Here is a 25,762-nt window from a genome sequence, read left to right as displayed (position 1 = left end):
AGTTTTTTACTCCGATTCTGTCAAATTTTATCTGGATCTATGTATTCCTAACTCTTTGCAATCTCTATCCAGATTTCCTTTGAACGTATTTTGCGTTAAATCAAGCATTGGCGTCATGAGCTCATTGGTCAAGACAACCTTTGGCAGACATAAGCAATCAACCAAAAGCTAAATCGCTAACCAAATCTTCTCTGATAACACCCATGTATCCGTCGTTAGAACCTTTGCGACCACTAACACCGTCCTCATCGCTAATTTGCACAAGCATGCGGGTCGGTCCCAAAGGTCGAGCCGCAACATGCGATTTCGATGGCGAAGGTAATGTGGGATCGCAATTAAGCTTGCAATCGTCGCCTCGTCGAAGTCCATCGAAAGCACACCCGCCATTGGTGCTTCACTGCCGATCGAAATCGCATTCCCCATCGGTACCTCAATGGAGCCATTTGCCATCAACGCCTCGTCTGAGCCCATCGCCAAAACAAAGTCTCTCTCTATCACATTCTAGGAGTTCGCGGTCACGGTCACGCTTTAACAGTTCGCGCTCTCAGCATACTCCGACTCCTCATGCTCTCAACATTCACCGGCACGTTCGCGCTCTCAACATGATCCGACTCCTCCATGCTCTCAACATTCACCGTCACGTTCGCGCTCTCAACATGATCCGACTCCTCCGTGCTCTCAACATTCACCGTCGCTCAGCGTTCACGGTCCCGCGCACATTTGCGTTTCAGGCGTTCGCGCTCTAGGCGTTCGCGGTCACGGTCACGTTTGCGCTCTAGGCGTTCGCGGTCACGGTCACGTTTGCGCTCTAGGCGTTCGCGGTCATGTTCGCACTCTAGGCGTTCGCGGTCACGGTCACGTTTGCGCTCTAGGCGTTCGCGGTCATGTTCGCACTCTAGGCGTTCGCGGTCAGGTTCGCACTCTCAGCGTTCGCGGTCACGTTCACGGTCCCGCGCACGCTCTCGGCGTTTGCGGTCACGTTCGCGCTCTCAGCGTAGATACAGATCGCGAACTCCACCGTGGAAGAGATTCGACTTCAGAAGAAAAGTTTTGAGCTCATCGGATAGAGGAAATGAAGGTACATATTTAAACATTTAATATAAGTATATGCAAGTATTAAAATGTTATAACATTTTTGAAAATATCCGAGGATATTTCTCGTCCCATAAAAATCGTCAGACATGATTGGGAATAATTTCTCAGAAAATTTTTATTTTCTAACGATTCATTACTCCATATTGTTCAAAAGAATATCATTTTTGAATGGCACATAAGTAACATGAAATATTGTCACAGATGCAGCGACCTACTGGATTATTCTCAAATTTTGGAAACCGAGTTTGTATAAGATGTACGCAAAGCGAAACCTTTTGAATGCTCCAGGTAAGCAAATGAATGTTTTAGATGCTTGTATGAAATAGTCTTGTGGAAATAGTTTTTGACAAAAAATTGATGTTTGATATTAATTTTTTTGCAGCGCATTTATTTGCGACAGGGTATTACTTCACGAGTAGATGCTTGGAGAATGCTGTGAATTACAAAACCATTAAGCACTTTTGCTGCGGGGGCAGCTCAGCTGATATGGAAAAAAGAGTTGCCGTATTTTTGTTTGGACCTCAAAAAAGTAAAGAAAATTGTTCCCGGAGAGAAGTCGATTCACCTTTTCTGTCCAAATAAGTTGGAATTATTTTTTGGTGAGATATATACGTACAAAGTAGTTAATATACATGTATATATTGACTACTTTATTATATATATTATATTATATCATATATTTATCAATTTAACAGGTTTGTGCGCAGATTATATAGATAATACAAGATCGTATAAAAATTATCCCATTGATAAAAGGCAGTATTTGATGAATGCATGTACGACGGCTTTGACTCAAAAAGTTAAATATGAAAGAAGTTTTGAAATAGAGGTTCAGAGTAGGCGTACTTAAAGCCTAGTTCAAAACTAGTTTGGCGATGATCATTGAGATAATCCAAGATTACAGAATAATATATGTTGTTAATAACAATGAGTCTATAATAAATATAATTAATATATAAATAAATCGATATAAGTTCGTTAAGAGTATTGTGTATTTTCACGTAAAAATGTTTGTGACAATATTTCAATTGATTAATAAATGAAACCTATATATTTAAATATAAATTTGTTGTAATTGATTCTTAATTGATCGGCCGCATATTAAAATGAGACCCAATTAAGGTTAATCCAATAGTGCTACTCACAATCAGTATTAATAGTTATAACTTATACCACACCGTAATACAATTCACCATCGAAGAAAACTGCTCCTTGAAGGTCTTCCATTCCTCGGATTTTCCGGAAAATTTCGGGATTTGACATTTCGGCATGTTCGCGAACTCCGACGGACCCGGAACAGGTGGTGTGTGTACGACCTGATTATTTTGCGCGCCTGCAGCGGTTATCGGTGGCCTCGCAGCGATTTCCAAATCTTCAATTGACTGAAGCACATCCGCTTTACTCTCCACAGAACTTGACTCAACTTCGAGATACTCGTCGTTCTCGAAGTACGCCTCGCCTTTGAAAGCCGACCTATTCGCTTGCAGGACCAGATCACTTTGAGTATACTCGGACCAATACGACTCTAACAAACTCAAACGCGTGCTCATGTGCGGCAGCGTGCGAGCAGATGCCGCTAATCTTGCCGTGTTACGTTTGAAATTCAGCAAGAACCCGCTTATGCGCTTCTGCATAACTAACTCTGCAGCCGCATCAGCCATTGTTACTGAGTGCCAACTCGATCAAATACGAATCATGCTTGATTCAGAAATTCTAGCAGTGATCGAACTACGAGTAGAGAACAAGTCAAAAAAAAAAAATAAATAAATAAAAACGATACTTAAGTGCCGCCGCGGGTCCGCATACACACGGACACTAATTAATATGGCCGTCGAGACGCCAATGCGCGAAGAAATGCGCTGTGTGGTGCGGCCCCCGCGGCCTAACGACGCACGACAGCGAAAATGTCAGTCCCGTCCGGATGGCGAGCCGAGCAACGAGCGACGCGTCGAGCGAGCGAGCTTGCGCCGGCCGATGAACTGCGCACAGCTGCTAGTGCGAATGCACAAACGAGAGAGAGAGAGTGAGAGAGAGAGAGAGAGAGAGAGAGAGAGAGAGAGAGAAGGATTAAAAGCGAGCACCGCTCTGCCGCTGCCTCAACGTGGCCTAACGACGCCAAGTGAGCAAGAGCGAGACAGAGCAAGCGAGAGAGAAAGAGCGAGAATGAAATTCAAACCTCGATTACGCCGGTGCCGTCAACTCCCGTGATGGCTTTGCGTACTGGTCGCGTCGTCCAAAGTTGACGGGAATGCGGTACCAATATGGCCGTCTTCTTCTTATTTCCCCTCGTTGTGCCCCAAATGGCGAACTCTTGGCATCCCTCGACGTTCAAATCTTGACCGTTGACCTCTAGCCTCTAAACCTCTAACCTCTAATCCTCTAAACTTCTAAACAAATAAATACTTCTAACCGTCTAAACGTCTAAATTGTTACAACAACAGGCAGCTAGGCCCCTTGCGGCCAACTGCGAGAGCGAGCTCTAGGAAGCTTCTGGACGCTATCCGACCGTTGCGACTTCGAATAGTCGAACGACTGCCGAAATACTTTAACACGCCTTCACTATGCAAAAAACAAAAAACTTTTCCGTATACAAAACACTTAATGCCACGATACTGCACGCTCTGCTACCAATATTTATAGTCTCTCGACTTTGATAGAGACTTGTGGATCAAAACAATTAATGTGAAAATAATAACACGCTCTTTAAACTTGAGATGAAAAGGTATACTATGTATACCGTCAAACTATTGATGATTATTGAAAAGAAAAGAGTGTGATTACAAATGTCTTGACTATGGAAAATTGAAGAGTATTAGAAGAGTGTTAGAGCACCGACGCGTTAACAAACGATATTGTTTAACAGTCAACACTGTGAGGCGAGTCCTCACAGCGCTTCGGCAATACGAAAACTGAATAACACAAATCAGCGAAAGCGGCAGAAGACCGTTCGCGTAACAGGCGGAGAGAGACAGAGTAGGAGCGAGCGAGCGCGCGTTACCATGGCAACCTCATTGGTGCCGTGCGGGCTAGCGAAAACCGTCGAATTTGAACTTAAGGTGATAAGCTTCTCGAACCTTCTCGCTCTCTCTTCGCATATTAAACTAATATTCGAACATCCTCAAAAACAAAAAATTCAACCGATGCTCGCGAGATACTTATTGTATGTACATATCTAATTTAAAAGTAGGTCTTTGTTATTATAGCACCTATCGAATTATTTATAAGTACATACCCTAGTCATTTTTTAATAAAATTTCAAATAATATTGCGTACCTGATAGTTTGGATTTCTTTCGAAGATTGACAATTTCAGCAATGTTGGTACATAATTGAAGGCGTTGTTGTTTACTTATAAAGCTATTGTCGTATAGCTTGTAACGATACTTAGCAGCCTTGGCAATAGCTTTCTCAATATCGTCCATTTTCTACACTTACGCAAAAATCCTTTTCTCAAAAAATATAACGAATGCTGTAGAATGTGTACTTAACGTTTTCGATCGTATGCTGTGCTCTCTATAAGGCAGTCGGGCATCGAGTGAGAGGACGATCCGCGTAGGTAATACACCAGAGTGACTCGAGAAACTCTTGTCGCAACCTGTCAGGAGTAAATTCGCCGATTCTGCACAGCGACAGCGCTCGATCTCGTTAAGTCACGTGGGCTATATATATATATATATATATATATATATATATATATAGCTATATACTCGGCAGCCTAACTTTCAAACGTCGACTTGTGGGGATAAACGCCAAATTCGCGAGCGAATTACATCTAATATTATTGCGAAAATGGAGGAAATCGACTATATGGAGGAAGAAAACATGAGTGCAGAATGTGAAGATGGAGATCAGTTGATTATGTTTCTAATTCAATGCGTCAAAAAAAGGCCGTTTTTGTATGACAAGAGCGATGAATCATTTGCGAAAGTTAATGCAAAAGTGAAAGAAGAAGTTTTCGAGCAGATCGCCTATGAGATTTTTGATAATCTTGGAATTATAATTATAAGTAAGTTGCAAAATATCAAAAACTAAAAGAAATATTTTTTAAAAAATGTTTAATCACTTATATATCTGTATTATAGGCGAAACAGATAAGAAAATGTGGCAGGACTTGAAACAACAGTTCAAAGATTATTCTGAATATTTGCAACAATTCATCGATCAGGCATGGGCTACGAAGCAGAAAAAACTGGGCTTACTACGAACCATTGCTTTTTTTAAAAAATCAGATTGGCCATCGACAAGTAAAATCCTCGATGAAGACCAATGCTGAAATATCAGAAACACCAAATCCAGAGATATGGAAAATGACTGGTAAACCAGAAGACAAACCTTATTGCCTTCCAAGTACATCTGGTGTATCAAAAAAAGAGCCTTTACTAGATAAATTTGCCATTGAGAAACTTGCAATGAATAATAATTTGACAGAGGTTGTCAAATCACTGCAAGAAACAGTAACAGCAGAGGCTTCTAATATCCTTCAGCAATCGCAAAAGAATACCTGCACTGGCGAAGATTACAATCTTCTTTTATTTGATTCATTGGAACATATCCCATCAACAGCAACACTTAAATGTTTCCAAGCAGTTATGCGCCATATTGAAGAGAAGAAGAAATTAGTATTCCAAAAATAATTAATGTCAATGTTATAATCCTAATATTTATCTTCTTAGACATAAATCTTTTTAGTAATATCTATCAGCATTTAAAAGCAACTTTTGTAATAATAATGTATTAATAAATATATTTTCATACTTACTAATATACTTATTCATGTATCCCTCACTTTACTATTGTTTACAATAAAAATTTTATTTTCAAATACTTATAGTATTACAAAAATAAAAAAAATATATGAATATAATTATTTGTAAAAAATAATCGAGTTTTCACAATTTCATCCATTGCCATGGTACACTTCCTAGGGGAGAAGCAAAGTCTCTTAAAATGTCTCTTAATCGTACACCATTCAAATACTGTTCATCGACTTCTTGATCTTCATTCATATACTCTTCAACGTTACGTATACCTTGATCTTCATATACATTGTCAGCGTATCTCATATCACCATTTTGTATTTGGCAGCTGATGAGGAAATTGTGCAAGCATGCACATGCACATACAATTGTGTCTATATTTAGTAACTTCGAAGCTAAAGGAGATTTAAACATTTTCCATTTATTAACCAGCAGTCCAAAAGCACTTTAGATGGTTCTTCGAGCCCTTGAGAGACGGTAATTGAATAACTCTTTGAGCAATGCTTAAATTGGTTAATCTTGTGAATGGCGTTATAAAGAAATTTTTCAAACCAAAGCCTCCATCTCCAATAAAAAAATAAGGAATGCTTATATTGGTCAAAGGAAGTCTTTCATTGGGTGGCAAATCAATGTTTTGATTTAGCAAGGCTTGACCTAGATCACTTTCTTTGAAGATGGGACGTTTCACGTCAACCGGACCATCAGTACACCTAAAATTTGGGTTAACCTAACAAGACGTTTGAGGTCTCAAAATGATCGTCTGGTCAAGGGCTTTTGAAAAAGTTCTGGCCTTTTCAAAAATCCAATGTGGCGCATAAAATATGGAGCCTGAAACTCATGTTTTCATAGCACATTCAACAAAAACAATAGTAAAAATGTTCTAATTTGTGAAAATCCTACCAAAAAGCATGTACAACTCATGATAGGACATATTATTGACAATGCTGACGGAATTCCAAAATCAAAAATGGCGGAATCAAAATGATGGACATTATACCTCCACCAAACCCATTATACCGCAACAAATGATTTTTGATCAGTTTAAAGTATCGATATGGTCATTTTCAGGGTCACTGAATCTTATTTTAACCTCGACATTTCAAAATTCGAAATGGTGGATCCAAAATGGCGGACATTATACCACCACCAAACCAATTTTACCGCAACAAATGATTTTAGATCACTTTAAAGTATCGATATACGGGTTTCGGGGTCATTGAATCTTAGCTTGACCTCGAAATTTCAAAATTTAAAATGGTGGATCCAAAATGGCGGACATTATACCACCACTAAACCAATTTTACCGCAACAAATGATTTTAGATCAATTTAAAGTATCGATATGGGGGTTTGTGAGGTAAATGGTTATAAATGTATTATCGGAATCAGTATTTGTGCACATGAATCTTATATTTTTCCGGTCTATTAGATTTAGAATTATCTGTCTGCGGTTTTTGCACTTACATTTTTCTATTGTTCTGTGTATATGTATATGCCTGCGTGGATGAAAAAAATTATAATTTAGCCAAATGAATCAATCTTTAATGACATTTTGTGCACTCTTATCAATTCTGGCTCCTCGTTCGTGGAGTTTTTACTGGTGATAAATGGCTTTCGCCGATATCATAAATTACTCTGTTCCTAGGTTCATTGGCATTTGAGTAATGCATGACTTTCAACGTTTCATTATTTTCTGGGATAAATCCATGCCCCATTTGTATGTTTGTGACAGGTGGACAGTTTTTAAATCTCTTTGTTAGGAATTGACGAGTTTGTTCGTGATCTTTTTTGGTGTATAAGACAAATTTTATATTGAATGATCGCCCATTAGCCCATGAATAAAGAGCTTTAACATCTAGAATTGCTTTATTTTTTGCAGCTTGTAAGGTCGCTCTTGTAGCTTCTCTCTTTACTATCGCTCCAACTCTATCGCAACTACCTTTTCCGTGTGCTGTTGCAAAACAGTGCCATTCAGCATCAACGCCAAACTCTCTCTTATGACTCATTAAACTACTCATTTGATAACGATTTTTAAAATGCTATTTAGCACCATCAGTAGCATATATTACCTTTTTTACTGTGGGACAAACCTTGCGAATTTCAGGTATAAGCTTTTGCTGCATTATGTATACTGCAGTGGCATCATGAGTAGTACAGTCGGGCATAGATACTGTACTGAAATGCTTTATCTTGCCTTCAGATTTATAATAAACGACAGCAGGAAAAATCGTACTTTGATCATTATTAAAATGAAATGCCTGTGCAGCATCTTGAGCTGTAAAAGCATATTTCTCAGCAAAATCCAATTGAGGACTTTTCTAGGCTAGAACATAAAGTTTCAATAAATTCTTGCGATGTTAGGCATTGTTTTATCAAAGTGTATCTATCGATTGATTGCCACGTGCTGAAGATGATTTGATCAATATTGTGCTCATCCATAATGTTCTCAACGTAATTAGAAAACTTTTGAATGTCCGGACAAAATTTGCATTCATTCAAATAACAACTTGGTTTGGGATCCTCACATAGAACGAAATTCAAACAATCTTTATAATTCTTCAGAATATTGTTTGAGATTTTTTCTATATTTACTGCGTCAATCATCGCCTTGAAATTTTTGGTGTATCGTACATACACATACATTGTGTGTACCAGAGGATCCTGCAAAGACACAACATTTTGGTCTCAGTTCCGCAAACTTGGTAAGCCCAATCGGATGTTCAGGAAACTGTTCTTTAAATTGATTATGAAGGTTTTTAATATCAGTAAGTAATAATCTTTTCTGCACTTTTATTTTTTCACCATATAAATAAATACTGACGGTATCTTTTTTATTTGGCATAATTCTGCTGTTATTCATAAAAATCTTCAACTTTCTGAGTAGTTTCTGCAGGTAATGTTTTTCCACGTTTTGCAACAGGAGAAGCCAAAACTCCATCTGATTCTCTTAACTGTTTTGCTTTACGAGCCATTCTGTGAGACACACCAAATTGGTTCATAATTTTACGTATTGCCCAGTGTTCGGGCAAAATAGTAAGAATACTGACACGTAATAGATCGTTCTCCGACAGGGATTGGAATTTGTTTTTAAGTCAAGTTAAAATATCTGTAAGATCATCTTGCATAGGTTCATCCGTGTTTGAAACCGAAGGTGAGTCAGTCTCTGATTCAAAATCAACACTCATACTGACGTTTGGAGATGACAAATCATGTAGTTTGTAAAAGGATTTTCTACATGTATCACAAATCAGTGAAGATGTTGGATAATCAGGATAGACATCTTGAAATTCTTTGGAGATCTTCCTAAGAGATTTGCTGTGTCCTGTATTAATATCAAATGGATTAACGCATCTATCGATACGATATTTTTTCGCAGGAGAAGACATTGTTGTAGGATATGAGAAAGCACAACCAAAACAAAAAAAATGTTAGAAATAACAAAATTACGGCTAGTACAGTTGAACAAGGAGTTGCCGATAAAGTAAGACTTACTTAACAACTGCCTTAAAAAGGATGTTGAAGAAGAAGTCGCCAATGTATCTATTAATGTACCTATTAACTATCCTAAAAAGGACTGTTGGAGAAAAAGTCGCCTATGAATAAAGCCGCTGATGGACTTACTCACCAACTATCCTGAAAAAGACTGTTGGAGAAAAAGTCGCCGATGAAGAAAGCATTCCTTGAAGAAAATATTCCTTTCTATGGGTTGCTAAACGTGGGAAGGGGTTGGGGGTGTAGGTAAAAAAGAGGGATGAAATAAATCACTTGAAAGCAATAAATTCCTTTGCCACAAAACAGTTTTATTTGCTGAAGTCTTTGCACAAGTTGTCATTGGACACGAGCCGTGTACTTGCAGCATTAGGCTGTTGGAAGAGGGGCGAGGTACAGCGCTGGACCCGGCCTCCTTATGTGCCCTCTGCGACGCTACTTCACTTGTGGGCAATGCGCAGCCTCCTAGCGGCGTGCCGCGGTACTAGCGCCGCGGTGATAAGCGCTACAGCGTGCGTGGCGTGTTCGGCGGGTTGCGCGTTAGCAGGGGCTTTTCGCGAGAGAGCCTGCGGGTGGGTTATGACAAATATCCGCCAGTTTATATTGGCCATATTGAATTTTGAAATTTCGAGGTTAAAATAAGATTCAGCGGCCCCTTAAACTCCCATACCGATACTTTAAACTGATTGAAAATCGTTCATTGCGGTAAAATAGTTTTGGTGGTTGTATAATGTCCGCCATTTTGGATCGGCCATTTTGGATTTAAAAATTTCGAGGTTGAAATAAAGTGCAGTGGCCCCAAAAACCCTCATATCGATACTTTAAAGTGATCTAAAATCATTTGTTGCGGTAAAATTGGTTTGGTGGTGGTATAATGTACGCCATTTTGGATCCACCATTTCGAATTTTGAAATGTCGAGGTTAAAACAAGATTCAGTGACCCTGAAAACCCCCATATTGATACTTTAAACTGATCAAAAATCATTTGTTGCGGTAAAATGGGTTTGGTGGAGGTATAATGTCCACCATTTTGATTCCGCCATTTTTGATTTTGGAATTCCGTCAGCATTGTCAATAATATGTCCTATGATGAGTTATACATGCTTTTTGGTGGGATATTTCACAAATTAGAACATTTTTACTATTGTTTTTGTTGAATGTGCTATGAAAACGTGGGTTTCAGGCTCCATATTTTATGCGCCACATTTGAGTTTTGAAAAGGCCAGAACTTTTTCAAAAGCCCTTGACCAGACGTCCCATATATATAATAACTTGAGACTTGAGAGATGCTAACTACAATTATAAGTTCTATATATCTATTGTGTATAACATACCGTAATCACCAACATTCAGCCATGTGTATCGTAGAAAAGAATCACATGCTGCCATCAAAACCACGCTGGAAAATTTTTTGTAATTAAAAAAAATGATCCTGAATTAGGAGGAGTTTCGATGCTAAAGTGACGCCCATCTACAGCTCCTAGACAATTTGGAAAGTTCCATTTATCTTTAAATCCATTAGCAATGATTCTCCACTCAATTGCACCCGGTAATGGAATATATATTGGCCTTAATGTTTCATAGAGAGCACGACAAACTTCTGGCACAATGCTATACATAGTTGAAGTGCCTATACGGAAAACACTAGCACACATTTTTATACTGCCTCCATTGCGCAGATAGCTGAAAGAAAATATTTTATGCATTCACCATTATCACATAATTATATCACTGTACAAAGAGAAGTTTTTCTCTATTCGACTCAATCCCTTGGTATTTTGCTATACAACTTTAATTTGAATAATATTGTACTTACTATAATGTTGCAGCCAATCTCAGTTCTGCAGGTAGAGATGTTCGTCGACTCCTTTTCTCAAGTTTATTTCCAACAAGAGCATATAAATATTCAAATTGCTCCAACAACATGCCAATATAATCATACAATTTTTCATGATTGTTGTTCTTCATATAAGCAAATATTGTTGAAAAAGCGCCAAAACATAAACGTTGTTGCTCCGTTATGTCCGGTTTTGTCCACCATCGTCTTATACTTTGATCCAGATTATCTATTATAGATTGAATAACGTTCAAAATGTTTATCCAAACTATAATGAGTTGTAAATGATTTTCTTTGTCCATTGTTGTGATTTTTATTAAAACTACTTTAACTATTTTAACATTAACTTTGAGAAGTTTAAATCGAGGTTAAACAATTGCGGTTATGTTTACCTCTACTGCTACCATCAGCATTCAGCAGAAAGAGCAGAAGACTCGCGGCCGTGGAGCGTTTGTGGCGGTCATATGACAACTTAACAATCCACTACAAAATTAATTTGATTTGGCAACAATGCGAAAATCGCCATTTTCCAGTCCACGGAACACAGTTGCGAGCAACGGTTCCTCTATTGTGGACAGCTCCTTTCAACGTTGCGAGACTAGGCGCGCGCAACTGACGCGGTCGAGTCAAGATAGAGTTCAGAAGCAGAGAGAGAGAGAGAGAGAGAGAGAGAGAGAGAGAGAGAGAGAGAGAGAGAGAGAGAGAGAGAGAGAGAGAGAGAGAGAGAGAGAGAGAGAGAGAGAGAGAGAGAGAGAGAGAGAGCGGTAGCCATTTTAAGCGGGCGCGGAATTCAAACAGTGAACACGAAGATTTAGCATTTTAAAGGTCTTATGACAATGATAATTATTATTCATTGAGATAAATTCGAAATCACGCTAATTTAATCTTCTTTTTGTATAAACAAATAAATAATTTTTTCCTTACTTTAATTATTTCATTAAGAGAATTTTGCGTTTTACGAAGTAACGATTGTTGATTTAGAGTTTTGTTAATGAAACTTTTTGTAGATTTAAGAACAATATTAAAATTTCTTTTTGTTTTTGGAATAATACTTCATTATTAATTCGGTTTTCTTCGATCAAGAGGTACTTAATTATTTTGACTATTTTAATTATTTTTGATAAACATAATAATAATTGTTTAGAATCCCAGTTTTGTTTTTTTATCGTTTTCATCTAGTTCTTGTTATATCTAACAAAATTAAATAAAACCGAGTCACGCTTCATATACAATCACGTAAGAACTTTGAAATTTTTGTTAAGTTATTGCAACACACTTAATTTACTACGCCAATTTTACACACTAATGCCAAAATTCGATTATTCAACTCAATCTTCCCAGTTAAGATTTACATTCATTTTTAAATAAATAATTAAATGTCATCGATAATTTTCAGAATCTCAGGAATTCTAACTTCTATTAGGCTAATTGGTAACGTTTAAGTTTTTTTTGGGTACTGGTTTACGGTTTTGAATTTAATTATTAAGATATAGTTATCTGATTTTCCTTTTAGTATAAAAATCAAACAAGTTCTTTTTAGGATAAAGGTTATGATAATTTGAAAGGTTTTAGGTTAAATTTACTTTTGAAAATTTCATTACGATTTGCGTGAATTTTCATCAAAACATTATTTTTACCCCTATGCGAACATTATATATATATGACCTATAAACCTCTTTTGCGACATACGAAACCTTAGTAATATTTTTTTTATCTTGGTTCATACATTGTGTATGCTTCCAAGGCACAAATCTTTTAAAAAATTTGTTTTTCCTTCAAATTCAAAAGTGAAGCTTCTTGAAAAAGGTGATATTGACGACAAGCGAGAGTGGTGACATAAGTTGGGCAAAATTCTACAATTAATTAAAAATAAATTAAGCAAGAAGAAGAAAATCAAAGTAACTGAAAGCTTATTAAACAACTCCAAGTATCATAAGAGTGCAAGAGAATCAATCGACGATACGAGTGAGTATCTAAATTATCTAGAAGGTACACAGTACTTATTCGAGATGACGGGGGGAACGCCTCAAACAATGATGATTCAGCCAATGGAGGAGCACCAGACGCGTGCATGCTATTAATGAGCACCATGGCAAACAGCTTTGCACTCATGAATTGCATAAGCGGAATTTCAAGTTTTGATGGAAAAAAGAATCTTCGAGACTACATAAAAGATTTGAGGAACGCCAGCGAGTTGGTCAGTGACCCGATTAAGCCGCCATTCTTACAACACGCTTTACATAAAATAACGGGATCAGCGAAGAAAAGCCTAAACAATAAAACAATAAAAAGTGTAGAAGATTTGATACAACATTTAAAACAGAGATTTGGATCCAGAAGAAATTTCAGTTACTATAATAATAAAATACAGAACGTGAGTATGAGAGAACAAGACACGATAGGCGATTTTTATGATGAGATACATATGCTTCTGAGCAGTGCTAAAAACGCTTTGAAGGAAGAAAAAGGAGAAAGTTTCAAGAACGACATGATGGCACCATTAGAAACTTTAGCAGTGGATATATTCATCAAAGGTTTACCTGCAAATTTGGCTGAGAGAGTAGACTATAGTAAACCCAATGATTTACAAGAAGCTTATGAAGAAGCAGTGAGACTAGAAACCAGAATGGAGATTACGTGGGGTACGTGAATGATAGAACGTACGACGGACCGCAACAAAATGAACCTCAAAATCATTTCCTGCAGAATAATTACAGCGGCACACTAAAAAAAAAGTTGTCTGCGCGAGAAATCAGACCTATCTATCTTTATGTTTTTCGGGTCGCTGAATTCGAATATAAGGTCAGTTAGGCCCCATCACGTCAGGATCAAGGTCAGTTGGAGGTCAAATTAAGAAGAAAAGGTTTAAAACAATTAAAATGCCATATATTTATGTTTTTTTGGTCGCTGAATCCAAATCCGGAATCAGTTTGGCCCCATCTCGTCAGGTTCAAGGTCAGTTCAAGGTCAAACTGAGAAGAAATGATTAAAAGAAATAAAAATGCCATACATTTATGTTTTTTCGGTCGCTGAATCTGAATCTGGGGTCAGTTTTAACCGATCACGTCAGGGTCAAGGTCAGTTCAAGGTCAAACTGAGAAGAAACAGTTTAAACCGATTAAAATGTCATATCAAAACTTTCCAAAAATGGAAAAAGATACCGAAAAATTGTAAAAAATCTTATTTAATCACATAATATCTTCCGTGTGTACAGAGAAAAGTTGCTTTCGTTTATATTTTTTTCTTATTTTGCTTTTTTTCCACTAGCTTAGTATCTCTCGATGTCTTTCTTTACTCCTTTTTTCTCTTGTAACGAACTCTTTTTACTTCAAATGACCTATGCAATGGGTTTCTTTTTCTCTTTTTGTTATATGTTTTAATGTCTCTCTTCAGTGTCGAGCAAAAATCTGCCATCATGTTGATATTCCATCTTCCTTGGTATCGATTCTCCATTTCACTTATATCTTGATGAAATCGTTCTCCCTGTTCTTCACTGACATCTCCTAGATTAAGAGGGAAGTAATCAAGATGGGAATGTAAGAAATGCATTTTATAACTCATCAAGCAACCCAAATTTTTTAATCATTCAATCTTTGAATCAATCAAACAATCAAACAATTTTTGAAATCATTCACATGAATGTAATAAAAGTTGTAATTTGTTTTGTTTTGTGTGTGGAGAATATGTATTAGAAAAAAACATGAGGTCATTATCTTAAAAGTTTAAGTTGTTTTACAGTGAATGCTTTGGTATTGAAGTAGCCAATCAAAATGTAAACTGGGTGCCACAAAAAGTTTGCAGTAGATGTTATACGATGGTAACATGCTGAGAAAGAGATAAAACAGAAAGAAACTTGAAATTTACAAAACCAATGATATGGTCTTCTCCAACGTGTCAAAATGACTGCTATTTTTGTATGACTAATACCAAAGGTTTTAACACGGCTACTAAATCTAAAATTGTATACGCAGACGTTTCTTCAGTAGTGAAACCTGTGAGAATAGAAGTCAGGGATAAAACTGTTAGTATCGAACCCATGGATGTGGACCGCTCAGGCGAAGTAGAAGAAATGCAAGTTGATGAGTCCTGTGACGAAGAAGGTTCTGAGGTTGAAGAAGAATCTGACGAAGAATCCTCAAACGAAGAATACCTGCCAGCTAGTACAAGAAAAGCTTCAGAAACCTTTAACCAAGAAGAGTTAAGTAATCTTATTCGAAATTTAGGATTACCTAAAGATGGAGGAGAATATCTAGCGTCAGTTCTTAAAACGAAAAATCTGTTAGCAAAAGGAACAACGGCCTCTTTTTATCGAGATAGAGAAAAAGAATTTAGGAATTTTTTTACGAACGATGAAGAGAATTCGTTGGTATATTGTATAGATGTTAAAGGTTTAGTCGATGCAATAAAAACGAATACGCATAAAGACGAGGAATGGAGACTTTTTATTGATTCGTCAAAACGAAGTCTGAAAGCTGTTCTGCTTCATAACGGAAACAGGTTTGCATCCATTCCCATAGCTCACTCGACTAAGCTGAAAGAGACTTATGAAAATTTAGAAATTGTATTGGAAAAAATAAAGTACTTGGAACATCAATGGAGAATTTGTGGTGATCTTAAAATTGCAACCATGATCTTAGGACAAGAATCAGGTTTTACTAAAAATCCCTGCTTCTTGTGTTTATGGGATAGTAGAGACAGGGTAAATCAATACGTTAAGAAAGTATGGCCAACTAGAACACATTTTGAACCAGGATCGAGGAACATTATACGTACGCCATTGATTGACCCATCAAACTATCTGCTACCACCACTTCATATCAAACTTGGCCTCATGAAGCAGTTCGTCAAAGCTCTGGATAAAGATGGCGATTGTTTCCAGTATTTGGGAGAAAAGTTTCCCGCAATAAGTGAAGCTAAATTAAAAGAAGGTATTTTGGATGGTCCTCAAATTCGTACTCTATTTGAAGACGAAACATTTATCACAAAAATAAACGACGCAGAAAAAGCTGCATGGCAAAGTTTTAAAACTGTTCGTGAGAACTTTTTAGGAAATAACTATCAGGAACTAGTTGAACAAATGTTGGATTTCAAAAATTTGGGTTGCTTGATGAGTTATAAAATGCATTTCTTACATTCCCATCTTGATTACTTCCCTCTTAATCTAGGAGATGTCAGTGAAGAACAGGGAGAACGATTTCATCAAGATATAAGTCTAATGGAGAATCGATACCAAGGAAGATGGAATGTCAACATGATGGCAGATTTTTGCTGGACACTGAAGAGAGACATTAAAACAAATAACAAAAAGAGAAAAAGAAACCCATTGCATAGGTCATTTGAAGTAAAAAGAGTTCGTTACAAGAGAAAAAGGAGTAAAGAAAGACATCGAGAGTTACTAAGCTAGAGGAAAAAAAGCAAAATAAGAAAAAAAATATAAACGAAGCAACTTTTCTCTGTACACAAGGAAGATATTATGTGATTAAATAAGATTTTTTACAATTTTTCGGTATCTTTTTCCATTTTTGGAAAGTTTTGATATGACATTTTAATCGGTTTAAACTGTTTCTTCTCAGTTTGACCTTGAACTGACCTTGACCCTGACGTGATGGGGCCAAACTGATTCCGGATTTGGATTCAGCGACCAAATAAACAGGAATATATAGCATTTTAATTTTTTTTAACCGTTACTTCCCAATTTGACCTCGAACTTACCTTGAACCTGACGTGATCGGGTAAAACTGACCCCAGATTCAGATTCAGTGACCAAAAAAACATAAATGTATGGCATTTTTATTTCTTTTAACCATTTCTTCTCAGTTTGACCTTGAACTGACCTTGACCCTGACGTGATGGGGCCAAACTGATTCCGGATTTGGATTCAGCGACCAAATAAACATAAATATATGGCATTTTAATTTTTTTAACCGTTACTTCCCAATTTGATCTCGAACTGACCTTGAACCTGACGAGATGGGGCCAAACTGATTCCGGATTTGGATTCAGCGACCAAATAAACATAAATATATGGCATTTTAATTTTTTAACCGTTACTTCCCAATTTGATCTCGAACTGACCTTGAACCTGACGTGATCGAGTAAAACTGACCACGGATTCGGATTCAGCGACCAAAAGAACATAAATATATGGCATTTTAATTGTTTTAAACCTTTTCTTCTTAATTTGACCTCCAACTGACCTTGATCCTGACGTGATGGGGCCTAACTGACCTTATATTCGAATTTAGCGACCCGAAAAACATAAAGATAGATAGGTCTGATTTCTCGCGCAGACAACTTTTTTTATTTTGTGTGCTGGTGTTATCAAAACAATTATCCAGGTAATAGCTATAGAGGAAGAGGGTATCAGAACAATTACGGCAATTAAGGTGGACGAGGTGGTTACAACCGTAGCTATAACAACGGGCAGCAACAACGCAATAATTGACAGGCTTGGAATAGCAACGGGAACAGGGAATCAACAAATATTCGATCACGAAACTGGGAGATTCTACGATGCACAGCAATATCCGGATAGAAGAAATTACACTAATTGGCGCAATAATCATCAACAACATAATGATCAAGCCCAGAGAGGTAATTTAAACTACCAAGAGGCTCGCCACGACCCCAGGATGGCGAGCCAAAGCTAAGGTTACCCGAGACAGAACCAAATGCACTCAATGCAAAACCAAAGCACCAATCAAGTCCAAAATCAACAGATGCCCAGAAATACGGACCAGCAGCATTATCAGCAACAGTCACAGGCGTACAACGAGAACAAAAACACGAACCCAGCGGGTCCGAGCAACAATCAGCCGAAGGCACCAGTGATGGCAATTTTGACAAGACCAGAGAACTATCAAGAATGTGGTCCACAAACTGTAAAGGATCTCAAAATGTTGATTGGGAGGACGACAAGGCCACAGCAGTAAGGATAAGAATACCAGTTGGAACCACTAAACCATGGGTGGAATTCATGATTGACAACGGAGCCACAGTAAACTTAATTAAAGCTAGTTTATTGGATGATGATATGCCCATCTATACTGCTGACGCTAGAGAGCTAGGCGGAATCACAAACCAAACTGTGAAGACGTACGCATCAATATATTTAGATATAAAAGGCACCCCAGTGAAATTTCAAATAATATCGGACGATTTTCTTATTCCATTTGATGGGATGTTAGGACGCAATTACCTAAAGAAGACATGAGGAGGAACACAATCCGAGAAATATTAAGAGAGGATATAAGTGTAAACAAACAAATGAAGTGCTAAACGTAGAATCTACCCTAAGTGAGAAAAGTGAGCCTATAAAACAAAATGATGAGAATGTAGCCGATCAAATTGGAGGAACTGTAAAGCATATAATCAAAGCTAGAACCAGACATGTGATTCAAATCAATCTCATAAAAATCGAACTAAAAGAAGGATACATACCAAGAATAGATGTGGGAAACAAACATCTATTTCTAGGAGAAGGTGTAGTAACTAATATAAATAATACTTGCAAAATGATGGTCATCAATACGAGTGAGGAAAATGTCATCATAGAAGTGGATCCAAAAGAACTTATACCATTTGACACAGGAACAGATTTTCTGCAAGAAACTGACAGTGAATTTAATGGCGACATGATTGTGGACCAAATAAAGAGACTAGAAAGAGTAAAAGAAGCAACCAGAAGAGATCACTTAAATCGAGAAGAATTGGACATAGTCGATCGAATCATCGAAGACTACTTGAACCGAATTCTGCTCGCAGGAGACAAACTTCCATGCACAGATATGATTGAACATCATATACATCTATTAAACGATGTACCCATCAATACCAAGCAATATAGACATCCTCCGCAACATAAGCAAGTTGTAAGAGACAGCGTAGAAAAGAAATTGAGAGACAGAATCATAAGAGAGTCTAATTCTCCGTGCAACTCACCTATTTGGATAGTACCCAAGAAGTCTGACAGTCATGGCAATCCACTATGGAGCCTGGTTATTGATTTTAGAGAATTAAATAAGAAAACAACCAGAGATGCATATCCATTACCAAATATTGCAGATATCATGGACCAAGTAGGAGGTGCAACGTACTTTTCTATCTTCGACCTGTCAAGTGGTTTTCAACAAATACCCTCAACAAATGAAAAATTAAGAACCTATAATGTTTACATGCGAGATCTAGTACTAAGATTAGAGGAGATGAAATTTTTAGCAGGCGAAACCCAAATAGCTAACAAAGTCAAAACAAAAACGAGGTATGACAAGAAGGTTAGAGCGTTTAAGGGCAAAGTGGGTGGATATGCTAGGCTAATTAACGAACTCCGAGTCAGTAAGTTTGACGCATATAGAAACAAACCCTTAAAAAACATTGAATTCATTGGTAGGAAAAATGTAATTTTAGAATATCCTAATGGCAAAAGAATTAGAAAACACATTGATAAATTAAAGCACATAGAGGATAACTCTGATACCAATTCTGATTAATTAATCGCATATAAATGTAAATAAATTGTAAATAATATATTTATAAAATTAAATTTTATGAACTGTCACTAACTCATATCTAAATTTGCAGGATGAATAAATTAAATAAAATTTTGATCATAATTTTTAATATAATAATAATGACCCAAAGTCAACCCCCATATCAAACCCATTGGACCCGAATCCTGGCATCTACTTCGAGAGAGTGGACGTCATGAGGACAAAAAGAGCTGACTGGAAAATTCAAATCTACATCGATGTAGATGAATTCATGCACATACATGCGCCACTGGACTCATACAAGGCCGTCTACAATAGCTGTTTGACGCGAATCGAAGAGACCAAATGCAAACATGCATTAGGACTAGATCTCATAAAGTTGAAGGACCAAACCTTGAAAGAAGTGCAAAAACAAATAAAAGAAACCATTAAAACAATGACACACTAATCAAACAACGGAGATAGTACTCGTGAAACCATCGTACAAATATTTGGCAGTAAATTCTAATCAAGAAAAATACGTTAAATTCAATGCGGAACCCACAATCACATGTACCAAAACGCATTATGCCCTCATATGCCCAACACTTGGTCCACTTGAGAGCACACCGACATCGAAAGACTGTGAAGTAACAATGCTATTGAACCCCAACACGGCAGCACTAAAAACTTGTGATATAAGATATGGAACCAATGCAAAAACCCAATGGAAATATTTAGAAAATGACCAATCTTGGCTATACTCAGTTATCAAACCAGAACAAATGCGAATTTCATGCACGAACCAAGGAGACACAAAAATAAAACTGGAGAAAGCTGGAATAATACGACTCTCACCAACGTGCGTTGGAAGGACCACAGACAGCATGATATTTGGACAAGAAACCAAATCCAGTCAAACCACATATTTGTATAAACCCGAAATTAATTTAAAAATACATGACATGTACCCCATTCTAAATGATCACAATGCACACCAAAATATTGACATAATTGGACCTAAATCTGACTTTAGCCAAGCCAAACCCCTAAAACAAATGATAGAAAAATTAAGTGAATTGAAAGAACACAAAAGGCGAGAATATAAAACAAATACACTTCTATATAGTGGTCTAACCTTCCAACTGTTTATGATAGCAGGCATAATAGCATTAATAATGGGAATGAAATGCGGAATGATCGTACCCTGCCCAAAGTTAAATAAGCAAACATATAAGGTACCCCAAACTAACGAACCAAATGATAACCCCATAATTGAAACAAGCCTAACAGAGACCCCTAGCACTTCTAAAACAAGATGTAATAAATTAAGTAAATCTAAATTATCCCTTATAGAAACCCAATTTAAAAATGAAGCAGAATGCGATTATTAACATACCCCTGTACATAAACCAAGCATTAATAGCACATTCCCTAACACAAAAAAATCTATATTTACAGAAAGTGGGAAGATGACGACGTCAACCCCAAGCGTATCAATATTCTGCAACATGCAAGTACCAGTTTGGACCATTGTGCGAGAATTTGAACAAGTTGGGAAACCACGGTGCATTTTTACCGAAAATACCGAACACCACCATTATCGGCAAAACCGCAAACAAAACCACGCGAGAAACCTGTACCGATGCCACCAGTAGTAACCGAACCATTGGATGATACAGCGGGACTGCGACTCTGTGCCCAGGTACCGTTGGGCATGAAATTCGAAAAGTTCGCGAGAATTTTTGGCATATTTGGACCATTGGACCATATAACTTTCGTGTTGCACAAAAATCAAGAGCCAGGCACACCATTCCGCAAGTACTTCGCCTTCGTGCAATACTTTGAAAAAGAACACGCGAAGAAGGCAATCGACCACTGCATCGAAAGATTCAAACAGAGATGGGCGACGCCGAGACATGTTAAGATGCAAGATACACAATACAGGAAAAGGCACCATATCTGCGGAAAACACGCTGACCACAGAAACAAATTGGACCATGAGTTTGTGTGCAAAATACAGAACGGAGAAAAGTTGGAACTACATAAAAAATGGGGACAATACTTTGAGTACAAACACATAGACACCCATGCAATAGAATGCAAAGGGATTCCACAAAAACCCATAGAAGAAGAGAGGTCCACGTAAAACGACCAGCAACACGCAACAGACAGAGAGGAATCCGCATCGCCTGATGTAATTATAATAGAAGAAATGGACCTGGAAGAACTGCAGCAACATGGCGAGACAGACCCACTAGAAACTACAATGGACCAAAATCCTAATCCAGTAAGTGGAGCAGAACAACTACTATGTTTCAAGGATAATGAAGAGCAAAACAACGAAGAAGAAGAAGACAAAATGAGTCTTTATAGTTATGCGCAACTGTCACAATAAATTTTTTTTCCTTTTTTTTTTCTTTTCCCTTTCTTCTGCGAAAACTAACATTATATTACATTTGTAAAATGGTACCAAAAATAGCGGGACCCAAAGAAATAAATAACATACTTTTATATTTTTATACTACATAAGCTTTTGATTGCAACCCTCATGTATTCAAATAAATATAATATAATATATAACATTATAAAATAACAAAATAAAGTATCTAAACATAAGACAATTAGTTAGTGCAGGAAATCGAAAAATACTAACAATTTAGCATGTAAGACACCCAATGTAAGCCCACGGACCACAACAATAAAAGTAAGTGGAATATTAGTTGAAACAATACCTATAAATAATAAAGAAACACAGTAATTCGATAAACCCCACTGCCACCCACCCTAATAAAAAAAAAAATTTGTTTGCACGATGACAACAATTCTTTTCCATCTACAATTTCCACTTACGGGACCACGTACCACAATTCGACGGTACCATAATTATTTCTCGAGGACGAGAAACGTTCTCAAAGGGGGAGGATGTTACGTGACAACTTTCCCGATCTCGCATTTGAAATAATAATTTCAAAAGTAGGATCGAGAAAGTTCCACACGTAAAAAGGTACAGCGAGACTCAAGGCCACAAATGTATCAAGTGGCTAAGAATCTTGCTAACCTAAACAACTTCCCCGCCAACGGTTAGAGGCGCACGTGCGGAGCTACGTTGCAGTTTTGGCGCGCAACTAGTTGCCAGGCCCCGTAAGGTCTAATGAGTGCAACAAGCGTCGACACTGTAACGCGGCTAAGGGAAAGTAAGCTGGCGACAGCGTGGGAGGTCCGTAACCTCTTCCGAGCGCTCTTGAACCACGTTGCTCTCTCACTCCGTGGTCGGGCGACGTTATTGGTCGAAAATAAAAAAAAAGAATAAATACAACGGAATTTTGGTTTCAATAAACTGGAGTATTTTGTTCAATCCAGCTTCAAAATCACTAAATATTATTTGGAAAAGATCGGGCCATTTGTGTCTCTCACATATCAAAAATATCAAGGTAAGAAATTGAGATAAATTTTAATTGGGATCATATAATTAATTAGATAGAAAGGAGAGAGTAAGAGTGTTGATCGTGGAAGCAAGTCGTGCGAATCATTCATTCATTCCCTACGCGTTTGCTTGACAACTGTATAGCTGTTCGTGTACATCAGGCTCATTAAAAAAACAAATAATATATTTTTGAGGGAGAATTAGCCAAATTCTCCCATAACACCTTTAATGAACAAAACAATTTTTTGCTTCATCTTCATTATGATTACATAATAAACTTGACTTTGTTTAATTGATCTGTTTTTTATCTGTAATTTAGTTGCTACAAGTGAATTAAGTTGGACAAATAGAAGAATTGTTGTCATGAATATGCATGAAATGCTACGTCACTCATATCCATAATAATTTTGCGGAATTTATCAAACTCGCCCAACCTTTTACTTTTTTAAAAGTTAATTTATTTTAGAGATTTTAGATCTTTTTAGTGAATTTTTTTGAGTATTATTTATTGCGCACCATCTAGACTTCGTCATCGGCCATTTTGTATGTTTAGACACCGTCCTCAAATGATTTTTACACCTAGGCACCAAAAACCACGGTGCGAACTACCTAGACCTCGTCATCGACCACCTTGTACACCATTTGATATAGAGCAAAGATTTATAATACTGTAGCTAACTTCACGACACACGGCCGTCAATAACCAACTATATTACACACATAGCTTGTGCGGACAACTTCACGGTCCTACCACTTTTGGCCTAAGAAGAGAATTTGATATGAGCATTTGAGCATTCTTGAATCACACAAGTAGATAGGCTATAGGCATACTGGCTCAAGCGGATTCTGGCTCACCCCCTCTTCTCTCAATGTGAGCCAGAATCAGAGCTGCGTATTTTAGATGGAGGGATTGTCGATCCATCCCTTCCCTCCCCTAGCGACCGAGAATTCGTCCCCCTCTCAAAGTGAGCCAGAATCCGAGCTGTGGATTTTAGATGGAGGGATTGTCGATCCCTTTCTTCCCTCTCCAAGCGATCGAGAATTCACCCCACACTCAAAGTGAGCCAGTAACCGTAGTATGTATAAGTCCCAATCTTCCCTTCTCCGTGTCCCGAAAAAAATTTTGTGGTGTGTTCATGCTCCTTCTTCCTCGCGTAGGTAGAGACGGTGACCCTCGCACAGGTGTTTTCCCTTGCCCTTACACATTGTATTGGAGACATTATGCATACTACAGACTGCATGTGAATCTCTCTTGGATAGGTATACAAGCTATCTTACGCAGATGTATGCAGCTTCTAGCTTCAGCTGTTTTTCCTTTCGACTGAGATATGATAGTCCTCCTGACTGCGCGAACTGATTGCGTAGGTACTATCCCACACACTTTTCATACGATCCTCGCGCAGGTATGGACGACCACTGCGACCAATGTATGCGAGAAATGCTCACTATACAGACTTCGTGTAGATAATTCTCGGATAGGTATACAAACTATCCCACGCAGATGTATACAGCTTCTAGTGTCAGCTGTTTTTTGACTGAGAAACGCTAAGCTAGAAAATATTGACCACCGACTGTGCGTACAAATTGTTCAGCTACTATCCCTCGCACTTTTCCAGAGACAACGCTGCACGATTTTCGTTTGTGATAAACCTGCTGTTTTGTAGGTGAACGCAAAGGCTGCTCAATATATTTTACTGACTGTGTGCACTAGGGTGTCCCAAAAAACACGAACTTTTGAGGAGCAAAAATCTTTATGCAGTCTCATATTCCGGCATAGCAAAAAGTTAGCCTGAATTTTTTTAGAATTTTTAAATTATTTTTTCGCACCGCTCAAGCCCCAGAAAGATTTTAAATGTAAAACCTATACAAAAAAAAAACGGTCTGATGCTTCGAATTTTTTTTAAGTACGATGTAATGTAGTGAGGTCAATTATTTTTTGTGTACGTGTTGCCTATCAATTCATAATATCATAGAACTGAATTTCATTAAAATAGGCTTGTTCAAAGCTGAGATATTCAACGATAAAAACAGCCATTCTTGCTATATTTAGAGCCTCATACAGCCCACAAATATTAAGTTACGGAACTAAGATTTTCACTTTACTGAAGTTTAACTTTTTGTCAACAATTGACTAAGGTATCGTTCTCCTAGGAATATTTTGTAGGCTTTTTTTTTCATTCCAAAAATATTTTCGTTTGACCGATATTTCGAGCTAGCACCTTGCCCGGGGCAATAAAGAGCTGAAAATCCGTAGGCAAAAACTTTAGGGCTTGGGTCGGGGCGGTCACTTAGGTCCAAATTTTCACGATCATGCTTTCCGGTATTTTTATGGGATTTTCAGCTATGAATTTTTCTATATATTTTTGACAAATATTAGTTAAATAAAAAATATCATTGTTTACAAATATTCTTTGAAATCAGGTTTTTTGATAAAATAAACATATTTGCGGAAATAAATAAAAAATTATTGTACCTATAAAAACTATAATAGTAAGAGTAAAATATTGTTGTTATTTAGTTTAAAATAAATAAAATAGGAGAACTAAAAATCTTAGTTTGTCTTGTCGACTAGGGTAAAGTTTGGAAAAGGAGTGACTGGCCATACATTTTTTATAGGGTAGAGCCGAAAACGCATCCCAAGGGTCGGTTGAAAAAAATTGTATAAAAACCGTGAATATACGTAGTTTCATA

The 25,762-nt window shown here is 37.4% G+C and overlaps 1 protein-coding gene across 1 annotated transcript in view; it reads right to left on the bottom strand.

Moving 5' to 3' along the window:
* The window catches only part of LOC100678198, a 40,297-nt gene extending 28,231 nt beyond the window's left edge, over positions 1-12,066 (bottom strand). Inside the window, exons 1-2 of the mRNA XM_031930051.2 lie at positions 11,156-12,066; positions 10,674-11,022 (exon numbers count right to left, since the gene is read on the bottom strand). Of these exons, the coding sequence (XP_031785911.1) occupies positions 10,728-11,022; positions 11,156-11,478 (618 nt within the window). The 5' untranslated portion in view covers positions 11,479-12,066 and the 3' untranslated portion in view covers positions 10,674-10,727. The remainder of the gene's footprint in view (positions 1-10,673; positions 11,023-11,155) is intronic.
* Positions 12,067-25,762: the final 13,696 nt, after the last annotated feature.

This window comes from Nasonia vitripennis (genome assembly GCF_009193385.2).
Source record: "Nasonia vitripennis strain AsymCx chromosome 4 unlocalized genomic scaffold, Nvit_psr_1.1 chr4_random0007, whole genome shotgun sequence".
Classification (NCBI taxonomy): Eukaryota; Metazoa; Arthropoda; class Insecta; order Hymenoptera; family Pteromalidae; genus Nasonia; species Nasonia vitripennis.
Note: the sequence above shows the minus strand (reverse complement) of the source record. Positions and strands in the feature narration are given on the sequence as shown.